This window comes from Corylus avellana, chromosome 6, assembly GCF_965113065.1.
Source record: "Corylus avellana chromosome 6, dhCorAvel1.hap1.2, whole genome shotgun sequence".
Taxonomy (NCBI): domain Eukaryota; kingdom Viridiplantae; phylum Streptophyta; class Magnoliopsida; order Fagales; family Betulaceae; genus Corylus; species Corylus avellana.
Genome location: NC_142495.1, coordinates 1,166,610 through 1,184,247, shown reverse-complemented (window position 1 = coordinate 1,184,247; position 17,638 = coordinate 1,166,610). Strand labels below are relative to the sequence as shown.

The 17,638-nt window shown below is 37.6% G+C and overlaps 3 protein-coding genes across 3 annotated transcripts; 2 read left to right on the top strand and 1 right to left on the bottom strand.

The window, feature by feature from the left end:
• The first annotated feature begins 1,730 nt into the window (after window positions 1-1,730).
• LOC132187676 (protein BZR1 homolog 1) lies at window positions 1,731-4,337 on the top strand. The gene is made up of 2 exons (XM_059602067.2): window positions 1,731-2,182; window positions 3,025-4,337. Exons 1-2 carry the CDS (start codon window positions 1,958-1,960, stop codon window positions 3,748-3,750), a joined length of 951 nt encoding a protein of 316 aa, XP_059458050.2. The 5' UTR covers window positions 1,731-1,957; the 3' UTR covers window positions 3,751-4,337.
• Window positions 4,338-6,997: 2,660 nt separating this feature from the next.
• Window positions 6,998-9,173, bottom strand: LOC132187338 (anthocyanidin 3-O-glucosyltransferase 5). Its single transcript, XM_059601623.2, has 2 exons — window positions 7,440-9,173; window positions 6,998-7,060 (listed from the first exon to the last, which is right to left on the bottom strand). Exon 1 carries the CDS (start codon window positions 8,888-8,890, stop codon window positions 7,457-7,459), a length of 1,434 nt encoding a protein of 477 aa, XP_059457606.2. The 5' UTR covers window positions 8,891-9,173; the 3' UTR covers window positions 6,998-7,060; window positions 7,440-7,456.
• A 4,505-nt stretch (window positions 9,174-13,678) lies between these two features.
• On the top strand, window positions 13,679-15,409 carry LOC132188516 (anthocyanidin 3-O-glucosyltransferase 5). Its single transcript, XM_059602997.2, has one exon. The coding sequence runs from the start codon at window positions 13,785-13,787 to the stop codon at window positions 15,201-15,203; it is 1,419 nt and encodes a 472-aa protein (XP_059458980.1). The 5' UTR covers window positions 13,679-13,784; the 3' UTR covers window positions 15,204-15,409.
• Window positions 15,410-17,638: the final 2,229 nt, after the last annotated feature.

Below are 17,638 nucleotides of genomic sequence, written 5' to 3'. Positions count from 1 at the left end.
TTACCACAACCCTTGGATCAAACCCACGTCTCTTATTTACAAATAGTAATCTGATCCAACGGTTACGGATTGAGAGCGACTGAGTTGGGTGATAGGGGTATTAATTATTCATTAATATTTTTGGACCATGCCCTACTGCCTAATCTATAACAACACACTGTTGTTTTTGGCTTCCGAAGAAGCCAATTGTCAATATTGGACTCCAAAGATAGTGAAAACACTGCCCCAGTAATGACTACACCAGAGTTTTGCTCTGGCTATATATAGGGAATTGAGATTCTGTGGGATATCTTTTTTTTGTGGGTTGTTAATTCTAAATGAATAATCAACCTACTGATAGTAAATAAATTAAAAAAAAAAAAAAAATTGACGGGGGTATTCCTTTTTAAGTAAGAGTTGGTAGCCGAACCATCCAAATTTCACCTAGAAGGGCTGGCCTAACGATCATATGGCTTTGGGCTGGAACAATCTTCTTTGACCAAATTTCAGGAAGGTCGAATTCAAAGGCTTTGAGGGTCATTTGGTCATTTGGTCGAATTCAAAGGCTTTGAGGTTCTCACAAAAGATAGTCTATTTTTTTAGTGCCTATTAGTCTTTTGTTAATATAGTCCTAGTAATTGAATTTATGGAAACAAATTATGTAATCTATGTACTAAGTGATTGGTTAACTAAAATTTAGCTAAAAAAATAGTTAATTCACTGTAAATGCTAATTTCACAGTATTTGAACTTTTTTTGATCACAGTGTTTGAACTTATGTATTCATGACTGACATTCATATATTTTTCTGGGTTCTGAATAGTGGTAGGGTAGGGGGCCCTATTCTTCTATGCTTATTTTTCTCTGCACAAAACAAAAGTCCATGTGGCACACTCATTGCCGCAGATATGGACTGCACCACCCCGATAAGCCTACTTTGTGTACACAAACTAACCAACCGATTCACGTGCCTTTGGTAAATGGGGACTCATCAATGGCTTATGTTGGTCCTACCTTACTATTTCCCTCACACACTCCCCAAAACACGCCAAAAACCACACTTCTACAATTCACATCTCTCTCCTCAGTAGTCCCACGATTTTTTTGATTAAACACGCTTTTTTAAAATAAAATTATTCAAAAACGGGAAAAGTATGAATGATTCATTGTTTTTTTTTTGCTATTAAAAAAAAAAAAAAAAAAACCAAAGATGTTATGGGATAAAAATGTAAAAGACTAATATTATATATTATATTTTTATTTTATAATTATGTCATAAAGTTGATGTGATAGTTTTAATTAATTTTTATCACTCAAACTTTGTGAGATAATTATATAACAATAATGTATTTTATAACATTATTTAACATAAAAAAAGGTTTGCACTTTTTAATCAATAGTATAAAATTATAATTTTACCAAACGTTTGATTAAATTTTAAGAAAAATATATGTTTATTAACTATATTTTAAAATAATTATTGTGTAAACGGCACGTTTTGAAATTAATAAACCAAACGCACACAAATATTATATTGGCTTTGTTTATTAAAATTTTAATTTTGATTTTCAAAGTAAAAATGAGTAAACCATCTAAACACAAAAAAACTAAAAAAAAATAATAATAATAATCTTCAATTTATATCATAAAAAAAAAAAGCATTAAAAAATACATTAAAAAGTTGAGGGCCTTTTTTATTTATATTTTGTTTGGAAATATTAATATAGTCAGTCCCCTTCAATCACAGTTCACACTCGGTTGAAAAACCATTTCAGTGTGAAATGGACCCGTATTTCTTTCTTTTTCTTCTGCTACAAAAACTTGATTAAAGTAAGCGATATCCTCGTGAAGCAGAAGAGTCTGCCAATCTAGACACCCCCTCCTCTCCTCCAAAGTAGCACACGGTAACAAAGGCAAAAGTCTAGAGAGGGAAATCAAGAAGCAAGAGAGAGAGAGAGAGGGTTGTTTGGGTGTGAGTAATGACGGGCGGGGGGTCATCGGGGAGGTTGCCGACGTGGAAGGAGAGGGAGAACAACAAGAGGAGGGAGAGGAGAAGGAGAGCCATTGCTGCCAAGATATACTCTGGTCTCAGGGCTCAGGGGAACTATAAGCTGCCCAAGCACTGCGACAACAACGAGGTCTTGAAGGCCCTCTGTACCGAGGCCGGTTGGGTCGTTGAAGACGATGGCACCACCTATCGCAAGGTTCGGCTTTTGCAGTTTCTCTTTCTTGTTCTGCTTTCTGACTTCTGTGTTGTTGCTCACCACTCCAGGATTTGCGTTTTGGTTCTTGATATCGGTCTCAATTGTTCGTTGTGTTTATTCGTTTTGTAAAATTGGTTTTGCAGTTTATTGGGTATAAACATTGAGGTATTTTTTTTTTTCTGGGTTTCTTCGTTTGTGTCAAAGATACACATGCATGAGCTGGTTGGATCGTTATGTTGGATCGTTGGTTCGATCCTTATATTGGAAATGGATCTTATTGATGCCCGACTATGTTTTGTTTTGTTTTTTAATTTTTTATGTTTAGATCTGGAGCTTTGGAGTTTGAAGTTTTAATTTATATTAATTATAATTTATCAGAGTTGCGGTGGTTTTGCTTGTTATGTTTGATTGATATCCTTTATGGGTTTCTGGTCAATCGCTGGATAAGAAGCGGTAAAGGGGCTCTGTGCTTCATTTGATTGTTTGGTTTGTCCATCGGAATGATGAGATGGGATCTGGGGTTGCTTTACTAGCCTGGGGTTTGCAACATATATAGTGAAGAAGTTGAAATTCAATCATTCTCAATTATATTTCCATAATTATTGTTTTGCAATAGTCCTTTTTAATTTCCTGCTTGGACTGGTAGGCGGATCATTGATTTGCTGCTATATGTAGATTGTCCTAGGGTCTCATTTATTGAACTCGTAACTGGTATTGGGGAAAAAAAGAACAAAAACCCATGAAAATTGAGCAATATTTGCTTCTTCAGCAATCAATTAAGATTGTCTTTTGATATTTTTCTCATCCTTTGTCTAACCTTTCTGTTAATATCTGTGATGCAGGGATATAAGCCACCGCACGCAGAGATGGCAGGCACTTCAGCGAACCTCAGTGCATGTTCGTCACTCCAACCAAGCCCACAATCCTCAAATTTTGTAAGTCCTGTGCCATCCTATCATGCCAGCCCATCCTCGTCCTCTTTCCCAAGTCCTACTCGTTTCGAAGCAAACCCCTCCTCCTACCTGCTGCCATTCCTCCGCAACATTGCCTCCATTCCTACGAATCTCCCTCCCCTTAGAATATCTAATAGTGCTCCTGTAACGCCACCTCTTTCTTCGCCAACCTCTAGAGGTTCAAAGAGAAAACCTGACTGGGAAGCCCTATCCAATAGTACGCTAAACGCCTTCCGCCACCCGCCCTTTGCTGTATCTGCCCCGGCAAGCCCATCGCGGCGGCATCATATTACGCCTGCCACAATACCAGAATGTGATGAGTCTGATGCTTCCACGGTTGACTCAGGTCGCTGGGTTAGTTTCCAGACAGGTGCACATCTAGTAGCTCCTCCTTCACCTACCTTTAATTTAATGAAACCGGTAGCCCTACAGGGTTCTCTCCAAGATGGGGCTCATGGGCATGAAGCCCTAGACTGGGGCGCTGCGGCAGAGAAAGGGAGATGCTCGGAGTTTGAATTTGAGAGTGGCAGAGTGAAGGCATGGGAGGGCGAGAGAATTCATGAGGTAGGAGTGGATGATTTGGAGCTTACACTAGGGAGTGGGAAGGCGCGTTAAGCTTCCGGTTGTTGATGATCTGGCTTGAGAATGTATAGAAGGGAGGAAAGATTTCACCTTGTATGTGGGATTTTGATCAGCATTCTCAATGGGTATTTGAATTTCTTAGCCGGCTGTGGCATTGCTTGGGGGTCTCTCGTGACTTCTGCCACCGTTGGAAAGCTTTGATTTGATAGCAATGCATCCTGTCTTTTCTTCATGTGTACAGACTACAGTTCTCTTTCTCTAGGAGGCATTACAGGATTGTAAACCAATTGTATTCATTTATCAAAAGATCGAATTTTCACGAGCTTCATTGAAGAAAGGCTTTCCAATCCAAGTTCTTGATGTGGTGGGAAAGGCTGGAGCAGGTGAAATCTGGGGCCTTCCCGTTGATTATGTTTGGAGTAGCTTTTTTGTTGTAGGAACCTATTCGATTTGTCAGTGGGGTTGTCAGACAGTTCTGTTTTAGTTTTTACACACACCCGAAAGGGCAAAACCGTTTGAAGATAACTATTATCTTATTGGCAAACAAATCTATGTTGATTTACTAGCAATTCATGTGAACAATTTCACTACAATTTTTCATTATATGATCTTCCTTTGAATGTCTCAAATTTAACGCCAGGAGCTCAAACCCAGTCACAAGATAATTCGTATTATATTATTATATTGGTTTTTTCCGCCAATAGATCGTGTGCAGATGGGGGAAGTGGAGAAAACTTAATACAAATCTAGAAGTAATTATCTTAGGTATGGTCATTTCTGCATCTACTGGCAGCATGTCACGTCGCTCTTTCTGCAGTTTGTTGCCTTTTTTGTGCGTCAAAAGAAGCATCTTACAGCGAAACTAGAGGGCCCCTTTCCATGTGATATGTGTTTTACTGGGATCATGTGACCTATTTCATGCCTGATGCAGTGATGTTGTAGTTCACCAACCAATCCAACTCCCCCGGGGGGCTGGGGTTGTAAAATGCTCGTTTGTGATTAGAGTTGACAATTTTGACACGACTCTCAAACTCGATATAAACACGACACGAAGTTAATAGGTATTATGTTTGGGCTTACTGGAATTAGGTCTTAATCGGGTTTACCGAATTAAGACACGATTAAATTCGACTCGCCAAACACGTTTAATAAATGGGTCTGGTGTGTCATACGAGTCTCGAGTGACCTGCCAGACCCATTTAATATATGTTTTTTTTTTTAAAAAAAAAAAAAACCCTATGTCTATGTGGGTCTATATATTAAAATATTCTATTTTAAAACTTTTTGTTAAGAATGCAGCTACTTGAACGGTTAGAATAAATTTGACTAGTCATTTGGCCCAAGAGATACCTTTATTAAATTATTTTTTCCAATTTTGATTAAGGGGTTTTTTAAATGGGTCAGGTCGTGTCGGGTCATGTTACCTATTTAGCGCACGAGTCGTGTCGGATCGTGTCTACCCGATATGACCTGGTTAAGCGGGTCGTGTCAGGTTATCCGGATATTTTTCGTGTTATAATTGTGTCAGACCCGCTAATTCATTTAGCTAAACGGGTCGTATTAGTATCTTAGGTAATCGGGTCGCGGGTCTTAACGGGTCCTAATTGTGTCTATTGGGTTACCCGTTTTGTTAACCCTATTTGTGGCTGTCAAATGCTGAAGGTTTGACATGGCAGACTGTTTAATTTTTTCATGGGACGTTCTTAGGTATCATTTTTTATTCATTTGTGTCAAATGTAAAATCAATGTGTTATCAAGGACAAAGCTCATGTACCAAAAAAAAAAAAAAAAAACATTTAACCCAAAAATATGACGTTGCATCAATTGCTATAAACACCAAAGAGACTTGCTTGTGTGGGATATAACGACGTAATAAAATGAGACAATTTGTCATAATTGAAGGGATTTTTCCCACTACATAGCCATTTTATGTTTCTAGTCTATGTGTATGTGGCGAGAAAATATCTCTTAGTGCCCCCATTTTATTTTACATTTATTTACAAACATGAAATTATCTACTCACTTAATGATACATGTACATACCACTGTTCACACTTTTAAATAAGAGAAATAAAGATAAGTAGGGGATCTCTTTTTTTCTCTCTTGAAAGTTTCTCTCTCACGCCTCCTCTTCCCCAAGGATCTCTCCCTCTCACACGCATGACTTTCTCTCGCTCCCTCTCTCGTATATCTTTCTCTTTGATGACCCACTCTCCTCATTTCTCGCATAACTCACTCAACACAAATTGGTTCATAGATAATTAGAGGTAAATTGTCATTATATTTCTTATCTACAAATAAAGATACTTACTTAAGCATCGGAGAGTTTTCAGCTTCAACCGAAGACGCTCTGACCATGTTTTTGTTTTGCAGAAATTTCACTGCTGTACAAAGGTTCTTCACAGCTTAATCATCAAGAAAATCACTGGGTAGCAAATTCCTGAATCAGAAAACGCACCAACAACGTATATTATCATTTCAAAAAAAACAAAAAAAAAAGTGTGCAAATCGGTCCAAATTGCATCTGTGGCCTATTTTCCAACGTTTAGAAACGCATGTGGATTGGGTGGGCGGCACAAGATCCTAAAGAGTTTCTCCTGGGCCTTACCCTTCATGGGCTGAGAAAACTCCTATTGTTGTTTATGTACAAAATCATCATGAGTAAGAAAACTCCTATTGTAACAACTTAAGAAAAAACGCTAGTTACATCTGCGCTATTACTCTAAAATAATTAGTCAATTTGAAGCTTCTCTATAATTCATTATAAAGCCCAATTTCACATAATAACTAGGCAATGTAAGATTTAGCACCCATAACTATCTTTATAAATCACATACTCTATGTGGACTTCTTCTCATCTTCTAAATATGGGACTGGGGTGTTACATCTATAAACTTAAATTTAGACAAGTTTTCAAAGAAATCGTAAAGATTAAGTAGAAAAAAGAAAAAAAGAAAAAATAGTTCCCTTCACATACACAGAGTTTGAAGCCCAATCGGTTCAAGTTATTTTTAAAAACCCAATCCAACAAAACCATGATACCTCAATGAATTGGAAGAAGACCAAAAAGGTGGAAGAATTGGAAGAAGACCAAAAATGTGGAAAAAAAAAATTTCTTACACAGACATCGACTCTGAAGCCCCAGTTTAGATAACACAAAAGGCAACAACACAAAAACATAACATAAAAAGAAATATATATAAAGCAAAATAAAATTTCCAAGTTCAAACATCAACACCACCAAAAACGGAGGTGGCGGAGTGTTACAGTTACGTACCTAAAAATAGTATTAGAATCAGCACCACTCACACATGTCACGTGTTGGAATCTCAAATAGAGCAACCTATATATAAAAAGGACTATGTGTTATTTAAGTAAAACCGTCACAAAGGTGGAAAAGGCTTCTAAATGATGTAAAAGCCGCCAAAGGGTAATATTGGGGCTGCTATATATGTACGTTGACACAAAAATATGGTGGATTTATTATGCTTCTCATACGTACAGCCCAATTTGGGATATAAACGCCAATCTTTATGAGTTTGAATCACCTTTGACGCTTTTGAATCCCCTTCCACACGCTTTTATTTTTCTTAGAGACACTGGGTTTGTTATTGTATCAGAATTGTGATCTGATCACAACAATCATCCCAAATTATTACAGATGATCACAACGAAAAGAAATTCTCACTTTCAGATTAAATAAAGGAAGTAGAAAACATTACTGAGAGTTTCTGGGAACTCATGGAGCACGTGCTTTCATGGAACAATGATTTTTCAATTCAGAAAGTGCATTGAATGAGGAACCATCCATTGACAAAGCTTTCTCAGCACTGTGCTTTAGCTCTTTGACCCTAGCTCTTATAGCATGCCCTTCTTTGTCTTGCATGATCGTCCTCACCATCTTCTCTATCTCTTGTCTTCCCACCACCTTCTTCGACGGCAACACCTTCGGCCGGATGGCCACACCAAGCTCCTCCGTCAGCAATGTAGCGTTCATCCTCTGTTCCGCGTAGAGCGGCCACGCGATCATTGGCACTCCGTTGGTGATGCTCTCTAGGGCGGAGTTCCACCCACAGTGCGACACAAACCCACCAACGGATGGGTGGCACAGGACTTCAGCTTGCGGGGCCCACAGGGGTACCACAAGGCCCACATTTTTAGTTCGTGTCAAGAATCCATTCGGCAAGTAGTTTAACGGGTCATCACCACCCGATGCGTTCCCTGACGTGAAAAAAGCGGCGTCGGCAGCTCCAATGGAGGGTTGGCGTACCACCCAAATGAATCTCTGCTCGCTCAACTCCAACCCCCAGGCTATCTCGGTCATTTGCTCGTATGAAAGGGTCCCACCACTTCCAAACGAGACGTAAATCACTGACTCGCTGCGTTGCATGTCTAGCCAATCAAACATTAACGGATCATCCAAAGCGGAGACCGTTCTTGTTAAAGGACCAACAGGGTAAACCGGGCTCTTAATGACCCGACCCAAGAGATCCTCATCTCTCATCGCAGCAAGTGACGTGGGCTGCAGATCCGCCCACGTATTCAACAAAATCCCGTCACTCAATGGGATCTCAGACCCTATTCTTACGTACTCAAAATACTGCTGGTTAGTTCGGTCCAGCATCGGGTCAACCACGTCTTCGGGCAGCACCGACTTGCAACCGGGGAGTCTCAGCGGCTCTACTTGGTCAACATACTCTCCTTCTAGCTCTTTGTCAAGGAATGGCACACGTATGGTCAAAGCAAGAAACCATGCGTTCGAAGCGATGTAAACGTACTTGGGCATATCAAGTTCATCAGCTATGGGAAGAGATTCAGTTCCAAATAGGTCAACGATAAGCATGGTTGGCCGGGGATTCCAGTCAGAGATTGCCAAACGGATGGCTGGCCGGGCCTCACGCATCATGACTGAGAGTTGTGTAACAATCTGAGAGTTTGCATCAACTAGGCCGGAGATGTCAACCGGTGGGAGTTGCACGATGTCGAAGAGTTTTGGGCTCATGCAAGACTGGATAACATCAGACTCTGCCGGCGACATGGGGGAAGTGACGGCGAAGATTGTGACGGTGAAGTTGTGGTGGGTCACGAGGCGTTTGCCGAGCTCCACGACGGGGATGAGGTGTCCCATCCCGGGGCTAGACAGCAGCGCTGCATGTGGCTTTGAGATATCCATGGTTGGTATGATGAAGTAATCAAAGGACGAAAATTGCAATGTATTTGAGCTTAGAGAAAAACGTAAGTAGGGATGAAAATCAAAGGACTACAGCTATAGTATACTGTGATAGAAGAAGCGTTGTATATAGATGATCCAGTGGTTTATTTAAGGCTTATGGCCATTGGTTGTAAATTTTTGACAAAGAAATGTCCAGTAATTTTCATAGTAATTGCTATCTAGTAGTTCAATTCCACACGCTTGACGGGCCACTAGACTAGAAAAGAAGAATAGAGGTTTTCGGCGGTCAAATTGAGGCAGCCAAGCATAAGATATTTTGCTCCTTTCTTTTTCTTCTTCTTCTTCTTTTCTTTTTTTAATTGAAGAATAGAGATATGCATAAGACTTATGCTCCTTTCTTTTTCTTCTTCTTCTTCTTTTCTTTTTTTAATTGAAGAATAGAGATATGCATAAGATATTTTGCTCCTTTCTTTTTCTTCTTCTTCTTCTTTTCTTTTTTTAATTGAAGAATAGAGATATTATAGATTAAATCTAAACTTGAGGTATTAACACTAAATTTAAGATGATTGAATCTCTTTTTAGTGATATCATCTGTAAAAGGTTTAATTTTGAATCTAAAAATAAGTTTTGAGGTATTATAAACTAAATATTAACTCATAAAAATTTAATTAATTAAAAAAAAAAAAAAACAAAATTATCTTTTATTTTTGTTTTTAATATATGTCCAACGCTTTTGGCAGCCGCATAGCTAGCTGGACTCATAAATCATCTTCCTCGTTTTTTCCGATTTAGACAAAAATAAAAATAAAAAACTGATATATACGTTGAAAGGCCGGGTCAACAAAGTAGACTTAAGAGCCTAGCTAAGATTCGAGATAGGATAATAAAGCTGCAAGTCTCCAGAAGAGCATACGATTGCTGAATGCTGAGAGGTGAGACCTATTATTTTAAGGATCTAGGATGAAGGCACACAATGAATTAAAGATCAAGAAAATGCCAAGTACAAAAGGAAATTTTCCAATCTGGCGTCCAACTTACAGACAAAAGGGTTGCTGCATGTTTGGGTTATTTCCGATAAATATACGGACACAAATTTGCTACAGTCAATTTATATAAAATTCCTACAAATGGGTACAAGCATCACAACAATGATGCTTTTGATTTCAAATTAATGAAGGGATTGTCATGAATTGATAGAAAACATAAAATAAAATAAGGGAATTAATTATGTCATATTATATATATTATTATTATGGGTACAACCCTACGTACACCCATTCTCATATACTAAATTTTTGGAAACTCCAGCTATATATATTCATAATTCCCTTTGTTAATTAATTGATCGAAGCATCAAATCGCTAGCAATCCCCAACAACTAGTCTTCAATTGCTTTTATTCTTTTGCAGGCATCCATTGACTGAATTTGATCGTGCTATTATTAATTCTATATATCAACAAAAACATATTTCTTTGAATTATGAAACTATTTTAGACATGCGTGTATTACTATGTACAATATATATATATTTCCTTTAATTTGGTTTAATGCTTTCAAAAACATCTTGGCCGGACAGTTGTCCGAAGTATATTTCCATTCATTGGAGGGATGGTCGTCGTTCGGCCAGAATATCCTTATACATGGATCATTTTTTCCTTCTTCTCCGGGACTTTTTCATATGGGTCATCGACTCATCATTGGAGACTTGTCCTTAAGAAAAATTGCATTGATTTTAAAGGGCTTGGCTTCTCATCATGTGGGTCTATCTTTTTTTAAGTCAATTTTTTTTTTTGTTTTTTTGAGTCCTCGTGTAAATGTTACAAACCTATTTACATGTCAGTATAGTCTATCAAGAAAAGGCGGTGGAAAAGTCGATCTAATAACCTTCATTTTAGAAAGGGTTGTATTCAGTCGATTAAATTATTCCTTAAGAATCCAATCTCATAAAAGACAATCCCTTCAATTAAAGGAAAAATATTTCAAACCCTCCGCCCCCTTTTTTTTTTTCCAACGCAAGAGGGACAAAGGGAGAGGAAACTACAAACACGATTTCAACAAAATATTCCATCAGATCGAGGATAAGAAATATTTAAGTGGAGGTGATTTGAAATGCTTCTTTGGCTAAGAGTACTGACCCCTTCATATATAAACAATGAGTCGTGATACAACTTACGCCGGCGTGCTTCAACAGTGAAGCACGCTAGGCTAAAATTTTTTTTTTTTTTTTTTTTTCAAAAAAATTAAAATAATAAAATAATATAAAAATAATATAAAAAAAAAAATCACGGCCGGCGTGCTTCACTGTTGAAGCACGCCGGTCGTGCTCAATATCTTTACCCATAAACAATGATCGGAAACATAAAAGGACAAAGTTTTCCTCCAAATTAGGTCGGAAAAATTTCCTTCAACTTACTCTATAAAAATGACATATATCTACTTTTTTTAATAACATGTGAGATGCATATAAATTTAAAGGAAAACTCATAGATTTTTATTCCAACTTCCTTCAACCTAATTTGGAAAAAAACTTTGTACTTTGTCCTCTACTTCTCGTTCGAAACATTTTCTCCAAAGTTTTGAGAAAAATAAAACAATCGCATGTTGTATGTGAACGCACACAAATCAAAGAAGAAATATCTTCTGACGCCACATGGCACACAGTGCTTGCACTTATCTTCCACGTGTCTATAAGAAATTAAGAAACAATTCAATTTTTTTTCTTTTTTTTTTTTTGTTGCTGCAAGCTTCCTTGAAGATTCATGCATAGCTTTTTTGTCTTTCTTCTTTTTTCCTCAAAAAGGACAAGTGTAACATATCAGAGATATTTTTTTGTCCCTTTCTGGGTTGCCTTACACTATAAATAAAAAAGGATATGGTGTATATATATATATCAGCGAACAGTAGATTTTTTTTTCTTGAGTTTCTTGAGCTTTGTACTTTGTTAGATTTATCTGAGACGAACCTTAAGAGCAATTTCATCTTTTCAAGATTTTGATTCGAAATAAAATGACATCGTCATCGCAGATTGTCACGACTGGATTTGGGATTTGAAGGTATGGATCTATACAAATTTGATTTTGGTTGGTTGATATATTGCCAGAACGTAAGATCATCACCATAGTGGATTTTGATAAGAACATAGTCGGTTCCCACAGACGGTGCAAAATTGTTGATGCACAATTTTTCCGTACAACAGTCTCCACATGGTGTGATCTTCGTTCTTTATGGTGTCTCTAATTTTCAGCTCCTATAAAATAGTAAGAGTGTTAAAGGGTCTCCGGGCCGGGTACCGCAGAGGCTCTTTGATGCTTAAGTCAGTGATATGTTTCACAATAAGAGCTTAAGTAAGAAAGAGATTCAGAGATTGAAGAGCCAACCCTTTAGAATAGTGTGGAGATTCCCTTTTATAGAGGTTTGGTAGCAACTTGTCAACTGAGAATTCACGTGTCCACCTTAGTGGAAGGTGATATGGTGCTGATTTTTTGATATTGATTGCTGAGGATCCATGATGTATCATATGGGCAAAGTGATTCATGGTGGTAATGACACTTGGTACTTGGTGTTAGCATAATTGGTTAATTTATTTTTGTGAAGTTACGTGTTTATGCTGTTTGTTAAATAAATAAACTATTGATCCGTTGACTAATTGGTGACAGGTGTTGAGGGTCTTGAGTTATTGTTTATTTGTTGAGAAAATATGACCCAACAAGATGTCCTCACAATAGGGAGAAAGAACATTCGAACTGAGAAAAAGAACTAAGAAAAAGAAGCTTTTGAAAGCAAGCCGTGCTGCTAGAGGGGATAGCTCCAAATCCGAAGTTTTGGTCGGATAATATTCAAGAATGGACTATTTTATTCTTTCCTGAATATTCTAGCATTTATTTATGCCTCTTATTTTTTGTTGGGCTGCACCTTCCAACTTTTGTTATCCTTGTCCCTGGCTTGAATTTTGTTTTTGTTTTTTTTCATCTAAAAAATTAGAATGAAAAACGGTTGACTGACCGTTGCACCAAATAGCCTGTGCGAGGAAGGGCGGCTGCTTCTCAATAGTGTATGGCGGCTTCTGCAAGTAATGATAGAAGGCATTCTTATGTTTATTTCGTGTCATTTTAAAATTGATATATATATATATATATATATATATATATAAATAAAAGAGGAGAATTTAAATTAGTGATCTTTACTTCATAAAATGTGGTCTTTAACCAATTGATCTATATCTTGAGATAAAATAATATGGCTTTTAAAATTACTATTAAGCTTGTGATTGATCATTATTAAATTTTAATTAAATGCTGATTTTAAAAGCCACTTCATTTATGGAGTGATAGTGACATAAAATAAAGATAAGAATGACTTATAGAATTACTCGGCTTAAGTTGTAATGTATAGCCTAGTTACACAACTTGAGCTATAGGTAATTATAAAAAAGGAACGATAGTGACATACTTTTTAACTTAACTTTGGTCAAACTTTAATCTTATGTAGCCATTTAATATATATATATATATATATATATGAAGTAATATCATACAATGTGTTTTTTTTTATTTGGTATTTTTTCTTTTTTAAAAAGAAATAGTCATTTAAAAAAAAAATGTCATTATTCTAAAGAAAAATACCATTTTTTTTTAAAAAAAATAAAAAAATAAAAAAAGACAGTTATTATTTAAAAAAAAAGAATTATTTTTTATTTTGTTTTTTAAAAAATATCAAATAAAAAAAAAAATTGAGTCAAAATGTTTCTGGTTATAAAAATGGTTGAATAATATAGAATTGACTTACAGTTACAGGTGAGTGCACGTCGGAAAGCTTTATCAGTCGGTGGGGATTGCATGTTAAGTTGCAACCAAAAGCAAGCAGCTGCAAAACATCCATCTCCACATCTTTTCCATGGAAACCTCAAAGTCAAAGCCACATGCAGTAATAGTCTCCAGCCCCGGCGTTGGCCACCTTGTCTGTGACCTTGAGTTCGGCAATCGCCTCGTCACAGATCACAGCTTCCAAGTCACCTTCTTCGTCGTCCTTGAATATCAGGCCACACCCGGCGAATCCCAACTCATCCAATCAGCCAATGCCAATACACTCCTAGACATCGTCGTACTCCCACCCGTGAACCTCTCCGGCCAAGTCGAACCCAGTACTCCGATCTTCACACGCCTAGCTTCCGTTATGCGCGAAATCAGGCCAACTCTCCGGTCCGAAATCTCCACCCTGAAGCCCACCCCCAGCGCCCTCTTCGTCGATGTTTTGGGAACTCCGGCACTGGAAGTCGCCGAGGAGTTTCACATGTTGAAGTACGTATTTGTTACCTCTGCGTGGCCCCTTGCGTTGATGTTATACGCGCCAATCCTTGACAAGGAGGTGGAAGGAGAGTACGTTGATCAGAAACAACCGATAAGGCTCCCTGGTTGCATGTCTGTTCGCCCCGAAGATTTGGTTGATCCGATGATGAACCGGACAAAGCCGGAATACAATTCCTTCCTACAGGTGGGGTCGGAGATGCGCAAGAGCGATGGGGTTTTGGTGAACACGTGGGAAGATCTGGATGCCACCACGCTTACGGCCATGAGGGAGGAAGAGAGTTACGGATCGGCACCGGTTTACGCTGTTGGGCCGCTCATCAGAGCGGCTGGACCACCCGCTTCGAGGAGCCAGTTGTTGGATTGGCTAGACGAGCAACCAGTTGAGTCGGTGCTTTATATTTCATTTGGGAGTCTTGGGGTTCTTTCGGCACAGCAAATCACCGAGCTGGCCTGGGGGCTGGAGCTGAGCCGACAGAGATTTATGTGGGTGCTACGCCCACCCAGCAAGAAGGATGCGTCCGCAGACACAGGCGATAATGCATTAGACTACTTGCCCGATGGGTTCTTGGAGCGGACCCACAGTTTGGGATTGGTGTTCACACAGTGGGCTCCACAATCGGAGATCCTGGGCCATCGATCTACGGGAGGCTTCTTGTCACATTGTGGGTGGAACTCGTCTCTAGAGAGTATACTAAGCGGCGTGCCGATGATAGCGTGGCCTCTCTACGCGGAGCAGAAAATGAATGCTACGGAACTGGCTGAGGAGGTTGGAGTGGCTCTGCGACCTAAGATTGCACCGACTAAAGGAGTGGTTGGAAGGGAGGAGATTGAGATAATGGTGAGGAAAGTTATGGAGGAACCAGAAGGGAAGGCTATGAGGGCTAGAGTTAAGGAGCTTAAAATCAGCGGGGAAAAGGCTTTGACTTCGGGTGGTACTTCTTTCAATGTCGTGTCTCAATTGGCAAAGCAAATGCACGAAAGTGAAGCCTTCGCCATGAGCCACTAGCAAATGGGGGGATTTACGTATGTTTACTTATTTGTTTTCTTAGCGCAATGGCTGATGATGGGGATACATTGGCTGGCAGTACCTACTTTTGTGTGGCATATCCCGTGTAATATTATATGAGTTGATGTGGTTATGTCCATATTAATAAGATATATTTTTAATAAATGACGAAATGAGATATATGAAATACAGGACTGATTCTAATAGATCATTTGATTTCTTAAATTATTGGACGAAACATTGACAGAAAGCAACATGGTGAAAGCAAACTTATTGAATTGTCAAAACACTAGTATCAAGCTTGTCCATATTAATAAGATATATTTTTAATAAATGACGAAATGAGATATATGAAATACAGGACTGATTCTAATAGATCATTTGATTTCTTAAATTATTGGACGAAACATTGACAGAAAGCAACATGGTGAAAGCAAACTTATTGAATTGTCAAAACACTAGTAACAAGCTTGTTAAATTCTAAAAAGCTTCATACAACACATTCATTTGGTGTTCTCCAAACAAAGGAAACCAAAGTATTATCCTAAATTTAGAATAGGAGTTTTACTTTCCTTACCATTATTTTATTAAGAAAATTGCTCTCTTTCATTTCTTTCCTCTCTTTTTTAACATTTATTTGAAAGAATATTTAAATGGCATAGAAAAAAAGATAAGAAAGAGTCGAAGACAATTGTACAATTTACTTGAATAAGAAAATAAAAAGTAGTTTCGTCTACTAAATTTAATAAAAATCTTTAAAAAGCAAGCTTTCTCTTTGTAGTCACGGTCTAAAGTGGCCCTTAAAAGCCAAGGTTAAATTGTGCTTAGGGTGCTCAACCATCAGCATGAAGTGCAAATTATTACTACTATCAGCATTAAATTTGATAGACGACCGAATCTCTTCCGTACTTTTCCTTCCACTTTGTTTTAATATTCTTTGCTATATTTTTATCTCACAATTATCTTACAAGATTTATGTGGTAATTTCAACTAATCTTTAGATCAATATATTTTTATTATTATTTTTTATTTTTTTTATCTGTCCGCACAAGGGGAGGAGAGGAGGGGGTGGTGGGAGATTCAAGTTAGTGACCTATGTTTTAAGAGGTATCCCAACCGATTGAGCTAACCCTTAGGACAAATAAAAAAAAAATAAAAGGGGGAGGGGGTGTTTAGATCTCCTTATAGGATAAAAATTTGGTAGGTATATAACATTATTGTAAACATAAAAAAGTTCTTCCATCATCTTACCTTCTGGGAATTGGCATATCCTAAATTAATGTAAAAAGCCAATTAAAGTTTCGAAATCATAAGCAGCATGTAGATTGACTCAAGCATAAGGAATACTAAGGTCCAAAGATATCAAGCAAATTATTAAAATCACCGTGTACATGGCAAGCTTTAGCACCAATCTCTTTTCCATGGCCTAAACGCTTACAGGCTCGGTGGCTTTATTCAGCCATGCCTTCTCTGATTTAGTCAAGAACGGGGCGAGAACATCTCTACACTTCAGATGGTAGCTATTAAGCCAATCTATCTCTTCAGAAGTTAAAAGGCTCAAGTCAATCAGTTTTTTCTGATATGGTGCCTGGAAATAAAATGAATCATCATAAATAAATAACAATTAATAATTCACAATCATAGTGCATATTTGTATCTCGTATGGATTGTGCACAAACCATTGTGCAAATAGCATAACTCTAGACTTCGCAAGCGCACATTGGAATTATAAATTTACTTTCTTGTCTTTTACACACAAATGTAGGGAAACACGAAGCGCAAATCATATTACAGTAAACTTAAATACTCTTGCAAGTTGCAACAGCCAAAAGCAAATCAACACTCCTTTTAAATTGATGAGCTATGAAATGAATGGGTGGTAAAGAGAATTTAAAACCATGGGTAATGCATTTTCCCACCTAAAACTATGCGACCACTTCCTATGTCTTCCTAAACTTTAAATTTAAGCAATCAACCTCTTAAATTATGAGGTTAGTTGCAATGTCCCTCTAATATCAAACTTCAAAATTCATGTGCTAATCACATCATCATATGATTACACATTTATTTTTCTATGATTATGTGATAGGCATATATAAATTAAAAAATTATAAAAACACATGAAAAACAAGATGATTTTCAATAGGAATGTATCACAAACTTACCCATGTTATGTGCTCAAAGGACAAGTAACCCTTGTCTCCAAAGTTGAATTTTGTGTCGGCCTTCTTGACTATAAGCACATTCTCCAATCTTATACCGAAATTTCCATCCTCATAGTAACCAGGTTCTGAGAATTGTAATTACAATGCATAGTTATAAAACTTGCAATGGTGTAGTAAAAAAAACATTTTCAAATTTCAGGAAAAAGTAAAAGAACTGAGTTGGAGAAACAAATCCAGAACCAGCATATAATAAGGAGATACCAAACTTCT

Excerpts from the sequence above, each read along its gene's own strand:
- LOC132187676 (XM_059602067.2), top strand. The coding sequence starts at position 1,958 with ATGACGGGCGGGGGGTCATCGGGGAGGTTGCCGACGTGGAAGGAGAGG. Across the intron at positions 2,183-3,024 it reads ATGGCACCACCTATCGCAAG|GGATATAAGCCACCGCACGC; the intron begins GTTCGGCTTTTG and ends TCTGTGATGCAG.
- LOC132187338 (XM_059601623.2), bottom strand. The coding sequence starts at position 8,890 with ATGGATATCTCAAAGCCACATGCAGCGCTGCTGTCTAGCCCCGGGATG.
- LOC132188516 (XM_059602997.2), top strand. The coding sequence starts at position 13,785 with ATGGAAACCTCAAAGTCAAAGCCACATGCAGTAATAGTCTCCAGCCCC.